The 12316-nt window shown below is 38.4% G+C and overlaps 1 protein-coding gene across 2 annotated transcripts in view; it reads right to left on the bottom strand.

The window, feature by feature from the left end:
* The window catches only part of LOC127435252 (signal peptide, CUB and EGF-like domain-containing protein 1), a 106776-nt gene extending 95345 nt beyond the window's left edge, over positions 1-11431 (bottom strand). For both annotated transcript variants that reach the window (XM_051688553.1, XM_051688555.1), the window contains exons 1-2: positions 11292-11431; positions 9112-9234 (exon numbers count right to left, since the gene is read on the bottom strand). In XM_051688553.1, the coding sequence (XP_051544513.1) occupies positions 9112-9234; positions 11292-11379 (211 nt within the window). In that variant the 5' untranslated portion in view covers positions 11380-11431. The remainder of the gene's footprint in view (positions 1-9111; positions 9235-11291) is intronic.
* Positions 11432-12316: the final 885 nt, after the last annotated feature.

The raw sequence follows: 12316 nt of genomic DNA, 5'->3' as shown, positions 1-12316 counted from the left end.
TGTCTCATCTTGTTTGTCAGTTGGCATGTGCGTATATAGCCTCATTGTCTTGGCGATGTGCGCTCATGCCATTCAGGTGTTTTGTGGTCTTGTGAGAGCACATGGCTTTGTTTTGTTTCTGTATCGCAGCGTGTCTCACTGTCTTATGTCATACCCTGCCTCCTTTTTTGCCCATTATTAGTTTATTAGTCACACCTGCCCTGTCTTGTTAACCTGTTGATTTCTCTCCCTATTTTGTCTCCTCATGTTTGCTGTCCAGTGCCAGTTCATCTTGTTTCCAGTCTTGTGTGCTTGTTTCCCAGTCGGTTGGTCCTGTTTTTTGTATGTTTGTTCCTGTTCATCCCTACCTGGTCTGGTCAGTCCTGTTCCCCACTGCATTCTGCCCCAGCCCTGGATTACCTTTTTCCCCTACGGGGTAGTTTATGTTTGTTTTCCCCCTTGTGGGAGCTTTATGTTGGTTTTTGTTTTTTTTTTGATAAATAAATCCCCTTTTTAACTCTGCATTTTGCGACAGATTGCTTCAGAAAACATTGATTAAACCACTAATGGAATATTTTTATGCTGACTTTATCTCCTTTTTGGAGCTTCAAAGTTCTGGTCACCATTCACTTGTATGGACCTACAGAGTTGAGATATTCTTCTAAAAATCTTTGTTTGTGTTCAGCAGAAGATAGAAAATCATACACGTCTGGGATGGCATGAGGGTGAGTATATTATGAGAGAATTTTCATTTTTGGGTGAACTTTCCCTTTAAGCCCTGACTATTGCTCACACTTTTTGAAACCCCTAACTCTAAGTATTAAACTTATAACTATTCCGCACCATTTGTGCTATGGACATGAATGATACCTTAAATCATGCAGCGCATTGAAGGGCGTGATATTGCTTTTCTAAGCAATTACATTTGCTTGGTAGGCATCAAAATCTCAGACTTACACTGTTGGAGGCATTTTGCTGTTAGTCTTTTACAGCAGTCCAGGCCGCAGTACCGAAAGATATTCCTACCTTGTGCTAAAGGACATTATTATTCTGTATTCTTATAAGATATAGGGCAATCGTGAGCTGTCATGGGAAATGTTAGTGTCTAAAAAAGCTTCTAATAAGCATCCATACAAATAAGGATTTCTTTCATAGGTTTATATGCCACAATAATTTTAAGCCTTTTAGTGGGTTTGTCTATGTGTGTAGATATCTGTGAGTAAGTGTAGCATCATATAAGGCAACAGTGAATCTGAAGTGTCCTGTGATGGGAGGGTCAATGATGAACAGTGGGCACATTCAGCCAGCCAATCAGAGCATCGGCAGTTCTGTGACGAGTCCGCAGACACCAGGCAGACAATGGCCTAGTAATGGGCTGACACCTTCATCTCTCCCTCCATTTATCTGTCTCCTCCTCACAAATACCCCCCACCCCACCCGCTCACTCCACCACACCACCTTCTCCATTGCTTTCTCATTCAATCATATAAACACACACTTGGAAACACAATTACACACCCACATCACTATATATCCACACACTCCAAGAGACTGAGGCACTTTTCAGCTGCGACAATTACCTGACCTGTTCCACAGACAGAGATAAAAAAGGAATGGAGAGAAGGAGAGAGAGACAAACAGAAAAAGAAAGCCAAGATAGATAGACAATGCACTCCTCTAGCAGGTAAACTGACTGATCAATAGTCCATTGGTCACTTTTAAAGTTTTTTTCTAATCACTTACTCCACCCCTGTAAATAAACAACAGCAGTGAATTAATCACTCTTTGCTCTGGCATCGTGGGAGCTTTGTCATCTGTCAGGACTGGGGGTTCCCTTTTGAGCTACGCACAGTTATGAATCTCATCAACTCATCAATACCCACGATCAATAAAATCCAAAGGGTTTTCCATGGAAATGCTATGTCATTACATCTCATGCTGTCTCAAAGTTATATAATCCTTCCTTCTGGGTTTAACAGCATTTTATTTCCAGTATGCTGTCTAGTGTAGGAAATCCCATTAGATACGCTCAGGTGTGAGCTTAAATGATATAGTTTCCTTCAATAATAAAAAATCAATTATGTCCTATACATTGGTGGGTAGAGAGCCCCCATCACATCAGAAGCAGTCATTCATTCAGTTGACTCATGAGAAGCTTTGCTCCAAAACCTAATAAGTTTCCTTGCTGTCTACCACCTACATAGGCAGCTGTATTCTATGGGGCCATTCACAAATGTTGCGCTCTTGCGTTCCACCTGCGCTATTTTTTTATTTGGTGGTCTATGTACATATGCATCAGACGGATATATCGCAACTGATTGTTTAATCTGTGTCTTGAGCGTTAAATCATTTCAACTTGTATACAGTCTTCTTATTTTGTGTATACTGTATATTGTATATTGTGTTGTGTAACAAGATGTGTAAACTGTGTTATGTGTATAAATCAGATGTTTATTGTAATTGTCATACTGCTATGTTGCTTGGAACTGCACCCAAGACTTTCACCCACTGTTGCATTTGTGTATATGGTTGAGTGACAATAAAGGGATTTGATTTGATTTGAACTTTCAAAAGTGCATCTAAAGACCCCTGTTAAGAACAAGCAAGAATAAGCAATGCTCACATTTTCTCCTTTGGCAGAAAAGAGACAAACAGAAACACAGATATGTTTTTAAGTGGACAAGAATACAGGCCGACATTAACAAACGCATCACATTACAGTACTGAGAGGCTTACAGACTGATTCTGGCATAATCAAAATGCAGCAATCTTTCAGAAGAAACTGTCATGACTGTGTTCAGGTTCACTAAAAGAGGAGTACCATTTACAACCTGATTTTAAATGACACAGTTACAAGCAGATGCAAGCAGATGACTTCATACACACCTCAAAAAATCTTCTGTGTTGTTGGAACGCTCCTGTTTTCGTATAACTACTCGCAGGCTAAAATGTTTTATTTGGGATAAGTGATAAAAACCATGTGAAAGATTGACCTTCAATTCATGGCACAAATAATTATATAAACACAAAGGGTGAGGATGACACTCCCAAAATTAACTGCAGTGACCAGTGGGATGACCAAATTTACTGGGCTGTTGCCAGGGCTCAATAGAACAGAGTTTTTCTTCTGGCCCGACTTGGTCAGTTGTTCAGATTTTTACCTGTCCTGCCCATATATTAGGTGATTCTCACGAAACCTGTCTGAAAAATGTCCATGTTATATTTAACCCCAAATCAATACAAAAAATAATGAAATTGAGGCCTACATTTAGGACCATTATGATTTTTTTTTAAAATTGTGATCATATTTTCAGGAGACTTACGCATATTTTACCCCCAATTCTCATTCTCCTAACGCGTCCAGAAGTTTTCCTTTTACTAGGGCTGTCACGATGTCACGAATTAACTGTCTGTTTTAGAGCTCTTACAATTATGATGATTATGACGATTAATTGTCTGTTTAAGGGCTTTCACAATTATGACGATTATTTGTCATACATTTGTCATCTTAAGGTAATGAAAATATCATAATTACCATCTTTTTTCGCATTGAATTAGGGGGTAAAATGTGCATAACAGTCATGAAAATAATATCACAATGTAAAACATTTCCTAATGACAATAGGCTTAATTTTCTATATGCAAAATATAATTAGGGGTTCAAGTGCAAAGTATTAACTTTTAACTTCGAGAACTTGGCAGTGCGATACTGCAGATATTGTTGACTTTTGTACAACAAACTGCTTGCTATGTTCCTCATTTGTAAGTCACTTTGGATAAAAGCATCTGCTACATGACTAAATGTAAATTAAATATACCATAAATATATGTATTTTTAAATGTTGCATTTTCCCTAAAAAAACATTATTAGTTTTTCAGTTTGCAATAATAGCTCGAAATTATACATCTACAATGTAACTCCACGACAGTTCATTAAAACATGATCAAATTATCAGCGCTAATCTATCCATGCTCATTGAATAGCTCTATACTCTTTCTGTATGGCAACAATTGTCTCATTTGGGTCTAATTTTATTAATTCTAAGGAATTTAAGGAGAAACATCTGAGAAAAAGCTGATACATAAACATCTCCATTAAGTCTCCTGATCTTTGAAAGAGTGCAGACAAACAACTTGACAACATTTGAGTGTAGCAAGTGTTTGCTTAATTTCCTTTAAAGCCAAACATGCCAGTCTTTAATTAGAGGATGGGTTATGGAGATGTTAATGGGCTCTTTGCTTCAGACAAAACAACACCCCCTCACTCCCAGCCCCCACCCCCTTCCCACATTTCACTGTGAATGGAATGCACACTCAAAAGAGAGACAGAAAGAGAGATTGTAAAGCACCAAATGCAAATAAAAATGACTTTTTGTGATTAAATAAAATGCAACTCCCCAGTGGCCGCTAACTTTATTAGGAACTGCAACATAATACATGGTTTAATACATCAAACGTAAGCGACGCGAGCGATTCAAACCAGACATCTTTTGCAACTCAGGTGTCTTTTAAAAACTTTTACCATAGTGGAAAGTTTATCATCAAAAGCTTATCTACGATGCCGAAAGTTTTTTTTCTCCAGAAATCAATATGGCGACAGATATCTGTTCTATGTCACCACCACAAGTTTTGTGTTTTGAAATAAAAGGCTTACCTGCACTTACCTCCTGCCCATAGATGAGTCATTACAATTAGGGGCAAAATAAAATTTTTGTCTTCACGAAATTTCAGTTTCAAATGCAGTTTTACTGAGAGACGGAGACATAAATGATGCTGCAAGTGGATAAATGACCTGCTGTGTTTGTCACTAACTATAAGTAGTAATATAGCTAAATAAACCCATAAACACAACCTCCTGCCCATTGATGAGTCATCACAAAATGTTACCCCAACTGTGGAGGTAGCAGGGGACCCTGATCTTTAACACACTGTGGCTGAACAAGGCCATCTTTTGGGTGATCACCACCTGAAATTGTCAGAGCTCGGCTCTACAATGGACCAGGCCCTGCGGATGCTCCAACAGCTAAATGCAAAGCTTGGAAGGGGAGAACAGGACCCCACCTCATCTTCTGGGTCTATTCCTACAGCCTCTCAACCATCTTCTCTGCCTACTCTCTGCCTACTCCAATTTCTTAGAGTCCCAAACTCGCACTCCCAGACAAATGTGATGGTAATCCCTCCAAGTGCAAGGGTGAGGATGTCCAGACAGAGCTGGCCTCCCAAGGAAACAATTTGTCCTTAGATGCCCACATTAGCCTGGCAATTTGGCTGGACAATCTTCTGTGAGAGCATCGCCGACCACACCGACTTTTTCCAGCTGTTGCATTAGATCCTCACTTGAGCCCATGGAGGTGAACTACACATACAGACCTCAGCAAAGCAGTGATGCCACATTCAGCAGGGGTTATGCGGATACTGTGGGGCATCAAATCACCAGCTGCAGAACTGCCCAGTCAAGCCTACTCCGATCGACCCAAGCTTCAAGAGTACCACTGAGGAGACCAGGATTACTGCAGCTGGGGTGAGTATCCCTTCAAACTCACTGTCAGTCAAGCTCACTGTCAGTCTGGCCATTTCTTGTTCCCATTGCTCTGCACTGCCCTTAGTCCCCTCATATCTACACAGCTCTTATTGATTCGGAAGCAGCAGAGGACTTTATTGATGAGTCTCTAGCAAAGGACCTACAGATTCCTCTGAGACAACCTAACTGTACAGTGTCATTGCTGGCTCTGGATGGAAGACCTGTGGGAGTAGGAAGTGTTACACACAGCACTGATTGTATCAACATAACCGATGAAGAGATACATATTCCCTTTTTTGCCATTCGAGCACAGGTCCACAGAATTATCCTTAGCCTTCGATGGCTTCAGCTGCACAATCCTACAATCTCTTGGGCAGAGATGAGTTTGACTTCCTGGTCAACTTACTGCCAGAAGACCTGTATTAGCCTGCCTTGTTGCTCCATCTCAGTAGAGTGTCCCTCTATCACACCAGCTCCTGGTTCCAGAGATCTACCAAGATCTAATGTAGGTCTTCTCTAAGTCAAAGGCCACCTGTCTTCCCCCTCATTGTCCCTGGGATTGCGCTATGTATCTCCAGACTGGGGCCTCTCCTCCACGTAACCAAATCTACCTGTTGACCATGGCTTAGACTCAGGCTATGAAGAGGTATGTCCAGCAGGTTTTGAGTCAAGGGTTCATCCGGCCTTCCACCTCACCTGCAATCAGCTGGATTCTTTTTGTCCAAAAGAAGGATGGTGGATTAAGGCCATGCATTGACTACAGGAGTGATATCCTCTCGCTCTAATTAGGCTTAATTTTTTTTTACCAGTTTAGACCTCTGGAGTGCTTACAGTCTCATTCAGATCCGAGAAGGGGACAAGTGAAACAATGCTTTTAGTACCACCACTGGCCATTATGAGTATAGGGTTATGCCAGAAGAGCTTGGAAGATCCCTCCGCAGCTACTATCAGGGGGGTGAGGGGTGGAGGGTTACTGTAACAACCCCAGTAACATCATCAGCAGTCACCGTTCACACAGGATCATTTTCACCTGTTTACTAATCATGGACTCATTAACTTGTTGGCCATAACTCACCCATTAGTGGTTTACCTGCAATGAATTGATTATGGACTCTCACAGCCTTCATCGATTGGTTCCTTCACTTTGCACACCTGTTTGTAATGAGTTGTATGTTGTAAATAAGCCCCTTTGTTGAAGCCTGTCTTTGAGTAACAATGCTGCTGTATGGTAGCAATCCTTGGTTCCAGAGCCTGTTCTAAGTTTTGTGTTTTAAAATAAAGGCTTACACTTACACTTGCACTTACCTCCTGCCCATAGGTCGAGTCATTTCAATTAGGGGCAAAATCACATTTTTACCTTCACTATTTTGTGACAAATGCAGTTTTACTAAGAGATGGAGGCTTGCTCATAAATTATGCTGTGAGTGAATACCAAAACCTGTAGTGCTTGTCACTAATTATAAGTAGTAATAGAGCTAAATAAACCCATTGCAACAAGGACAAACTAGAAATTATATATATATAAATATACTATATTATATTTTTATATATATAATTTCTAGTTTGTCTTTGTTGCAATGGGTTTATTTAGCTGTATTACTACTTATAATTAGTGACAAGCACTACAGGTTTATATATAGTATATTTTTATATATTGTAAAAATATAATATTTTCATTTATTAAAATTAAATGATAAAAAAGCCTAATTATTTCAAGTTTGTCCCCTCCATTTTTAGGAGGAAATAATAATTATATTTTAAGGGCTTTGTTTTGTATAAACAATGCAAAATACAGCTTCATGGCTGGTAAAAAAAAAAAATATATTTATGGTTGGTAAATGTTTTCAATTCACTGGACATAGTCAGGTGTGGCAAAAAGTTAATTTTGTACCCTGGTTAAAAAAGTGCAGCCCCTCTGGATTCACGGTAACTGACAGCCTCATTGCCTACGTCTCTAGACTGCGGTTTGAAGGTGGGAGGAAAAGGCCAGAACATTCCCTGTTTTTCCTTAGAGAAAATAAAAGATGTTGTTGTAGCCCACGCTGTCTGGCCTTAGACAGGAGTATCAAGAGCTCGCTGAGGAGAACTCTGGTGCAATGCAATTTCAAAACCACCTAATTCATTTATGGAATTGAGAATTGGTTTCAGGTTTCATTACAGGTAGAGAGCACATTTCCCCTCTTCCTGAAACACAAGCTTCTTACATGTGGGTGAAACTGGGAGAGAGAGGCAGAAAGCACAATATAGAATGCACAGATGAAGAATGCAGAGTGCATTAACAGTAACCAGTAGAGAGGGAACAACCTGATGTTTTCTCTCTGCTCCAAAAATGTCTATCATATACAGTTCGACTCTCTGATACACGCATATACTCAAAACCTAATTTGCGCTCTTGTAGTTCATACCCTCAAACACAGCAGCTCTAAGTCAGACTGCTTAATGAGAAATGTGTGTGTTTGGACAACTGGATGAGTTCAAGAATATGCCTATTACTTAGACAGTTTGAAAATGTATTATTCTTTAGGAATTATCATTTTGAGATTATCAGATTACTCAAGATTAATTTTAAGTAAATATTGTGTAAAATTGAAAATGTTAATTTCATACATTTTGTATATATATTACACTGATCTCTACAATATTGATTGGTATTGGTCAACTGTAGCATTCTGCAGTCAAATATTTCATACAATGACAACAAAACTGTATAATTGACCGTTTTCCTAGACAACCAATTTCCTACTTAGCTGAGTCATCTCTTTCTACTTGCATTATAAAATAATTTAAACTTAAATCAATATTTCATGTCCATTTACTTATTTATTTGGTAAGTAATTGTGTAATAAGTTGGTAAATACATGGTCAACTGGTAATTATCCCAGAATAAACCCCTTTTTTGGTGGTTCATCCGTTCAGCCCTCTAGATATTAGCATTTCGGTCTGCTATTAAAATATTCGTATCGGTCGACCACAAAACTTTTCTGTTCACATTGCATCCATGTTCATAACTTTGTTCCTATATATATATATATATATATATATATATATATATATATATATATATATATATATATATATATATATATATATATATATATATATATATATATATATATATATATATATATTAGAGTATACAGTATATATATGCTCAAAAGCAAAACTGCATGCACAATAGACATACAATATGAGTCAGTGTACAGATGAGAGCCTTAATGTTAATGTGTATTTGTGTTTAGATTTGCACTCACATTGAGTGTGTGAGTGTGATTCACTGTGACTGTGTGTGTGTGTGTGTGTGTGTGTGTGTGTGTGTGTGTGTGTGTGTGTGTGTGTGTGTGTTGGCTCCAGCTGTGCTGTGCTCTCAGGCAGAACAGGAGAAGGAGGTGTCAAGACTGGAGCAGTTTTGGCCTCCCAGCACCTCTCACCCTCTCTCTGCATTTCCTCCTCACTAATTAAGACCCACAGCAGGAGCTCTAGAACAGCTGGATGACCTGATCAGATTGTGTGCATGTGTGAAACAGTGAGAGATGGGCGAAAAGGGATGGAATGAGCAAAAAAGAGGGAGATATTCAGAGAAGTGGGAGGGAGAGAGAGATCTAGTTGCCCACCTTCGCAGTGCTTGCCATCTCCCTTGTATCCAGTCTTGCAGATGCACTTGTAGGACTTTGGAGTGTTCTGGCACAGAGCGTCGATGTGACAGTCGTCAGTGGCTTCTGAGCACTCGTCAGCCTCTGTAGTTATCACATATGACAAGACTCAGCTACATCTTTTTTTTACACATCCAGGATCTAAATAGATGTCACTTTTGCACTGTGTCATAACAGAGCTACAGCGGGTTTTTGAGTAGTCATGATCAAGTCTTTGTCTGTCTGTACAAGTATACATGACACATTGCGTAACTGAATATTTAAAGGATGTATGTCAGCTGAGGAAGTGTTAAACACGTTGAGCATCACCTCTGACTTTCAGACCATTCGCCAAACGCTGAGACCAATTATGGTCTGATTAACGTGTATGCATGCTGGACGAAGTTGAGCTACAACTGCATTATGTAGGTGTGTTAGTCCAACTTTGCAAAAATCAGACTGTTAAGATTTTTGTCAGACTAAAGCATTTACATGAGGTTTTAAAAAGACTAATTTTTTTTTTTAGTCTGACTGAAATCGAACTTTCAAAGTACATGTAAATGTACTGACTGTCATATCAGAAAGAGAGTAAAAGAGAGACTGATAGGTCAAATTCCTTGATCTAAATTGTTTGGTTAAATTCTTTAAATTCTCTAGAAAGATGACACTTTTTTCAGTTTAGCAATGCAAAAAAAAAAAAAATTAATAAATAAATAAAATCAACCCAAATAGCTAAAAACTAATGCTTCACTAGTAGTAATGTACTCATGGTTCTGAAAAGGGTTTTACAGCCTGATGTCATAAGAGAGCCTTTTCAAGTTCCACATATAATTTTTTATTCTCTAGTTCTTAAAAAAACAAAACAAAAACATCTATATTTGTACTGTAAAGCACACAGAACCCAATACACTGAACTGAATTACCTATAATGAAACATCAAGAACTTTTTTAATTTCCAAAGAACCATAATTAAAACCACTTCAACAAGCCAATACAGCAAAAAAAAATCAAATAAAAAAAAATAAAAAAAAAATATACAAATAAAAGAAGAACGTTCTTCTTTTGGGTAAACAGAAAGACATCTTGTCTGAGCAAACAATCGGCCAAATTACAGTAAATTAGACTTAGAAAAATCAATATTCATATGTGTGTCTGTCAGGCAAATAAGGTTATGGGAAGGGTTGATTTTTGTTTCTGGTCATATCACCAGCTTGCATTAGGTATTGCTGGTTTGGATGTATTGCCATCTCACTTGTATCTCCCGCTGCCATTTATCTGTCTCCTTATTAATTGTCTTAAACAGACTATCTTAAACATTACGCACATATATGACGAAAGGTCGCAGAATCCATCTGTGCACCATGTGCGCAACGGTGCGCTCCTCTGATTAAACCTTCTTAAACACAGATAATCCCAACCATAACATATATAAACAAAAATGCAGTGATTCCTTTGCTTGAGCATTTCATAACTCCATTATCTGATTAAATAATTCGCATTTAAAATCACTCAAAACCTGATAAGACAAAAGTCCACTAACGCGCAATAGCAAAACTCCAATTAACTTATTCTCTTTTGGAGATTAAGCAGGGCTTTTTATTTGCAAGGTTGTGTTTAACTTAAACACACATGCCGTTAAATCATAAATCGTGCCCTGGTTTGAAAAACCCGACATTCTGTTTTATTGTCTGTTTCATTATTGACTTTTTTGGGCATTCATTATGGAGAGACCCAATGCGTATCGATGGCAGCGGAGGAGTGAGTGGTCGATAAGCCCCCCAGATCGACCCCATCAGGGTGGCTCATCTTCATATAGACCCAATGAGAGCATGCAGCGACCGCACCAAAATCTATCCTTAAAGAATATCACGCGTAATGCTGTGCGTTAAACCAGACCGACGCGTTAAAATACGCATAGGTTATTTCCGTTTATTATGTCAACACTGATCCCAAAATGCTCAGAAAAGTGGCACTTAGAAAACACAAGAATGTCTAAATAATTTCACTAGATTAATGCAATTACAGGTACACTGTCTTTAATAATACAGAATGCACTGCAATGGATATTCACATTAAAATGATTTGCAAATAAAATGCAACCTCTGAATCAGGTGTTAAAAGTTTCACCTAAAATGATGAAAAGAGACCAGGGGAACACTTACCTGCGACTTCAACATTTCCCATGACATAGAAAGTATTTATGAGGAGGAAAAACAAACAGACGTCCCAGTAAAGGCAGACAGGACCCATGGTTAAGAGACTGTGAGATTGAATGGACTTCTCCAGTTGTGCGTTTCTTTGATAAGGGGAGCGTTTCTACTGCTGTTGGCAGAAAGAGCAAGAGAGCTCGAAGCCTCGCGACGACCGCTGATTGGTTTGCACACATTTGAGGAGGAGATGGGAGGTGGAATGAAGGGGGCAGAGAGAGAGAGAGAGAGAGAAAGAGAGAGAGAGAGAGAGAGAGAGAAAGAGAGAGAGATAAAGCCTATGCGTGTGCGTGTCTATATCTACATCCATATATATCTGTTTATATTGATTAAAGTCGCAATACAATGAAGACCTATGGAGGGGAAAAAGTGTTAAAAAAGTAAAAGTGTAAAAGGTGTAAACAGCGAGCAATAAAAAGAAAAATAGACAAAAGATAGATAGATAGATAGATAGATAGATAGATAGATAGATAGATAGATAGATAGATAGAAGCTTTAGATTAAAGGAATATTCCGGGTTAAATACAAGTTAAGATCAGTCGACAGCATTTGTGGCATCATTTTGATTACCACAAAAAATAATTTTGAAAAAAAAAAAAAAAAAGCAAATCAGTGAGGGGTTACAGTGAGGCACCTAAAATGGAAGTGAATGGGGCCAATCCGTAAGCATTATATACTCACTATTTCAAAAGTATAGCCACAGGACATAAACAATATGCGTGTTAACATGATTTTAGTGTTATTAAATCACTTACTAACCTTTTCTGTGTAAAGTTATAGCCAATTTTACAACTTAGTTGATATGAGGATGTAATGTCAACAAACCCTAAAACCCTAAAATGACGATTTAAGGAACTTTACAGCTTAAATAATACATGAGTTTTAAAAGAAGAATGAATGTAAGCGCTTTTATAAAATTATAAGCTTCACATTTCCACCTTTAAACACTCCAAAAATTGGCCCCATTCACTTCCATTATA

The sequence above is a fragment of the Myxocyprinus asiaticus genome, chromosome 45 (genome assembly GCF_019703515.2).
Source record: "Myxocyprinus asiaticus isolate MX2 ecotype Aquarium Trade chromosome 45, UBuf_Myxa_2, whole genome shotgun sequence".
NCBI lineage: Eukaryota > Metazoa > Chordata > Actinopteri > Cypriniformes > Catostomidae > Myxocyprinus > Myxocyprinus asiaticus.
This window is presented reverse-complemented; position numbering and strand designations above follow the sequence as displayed.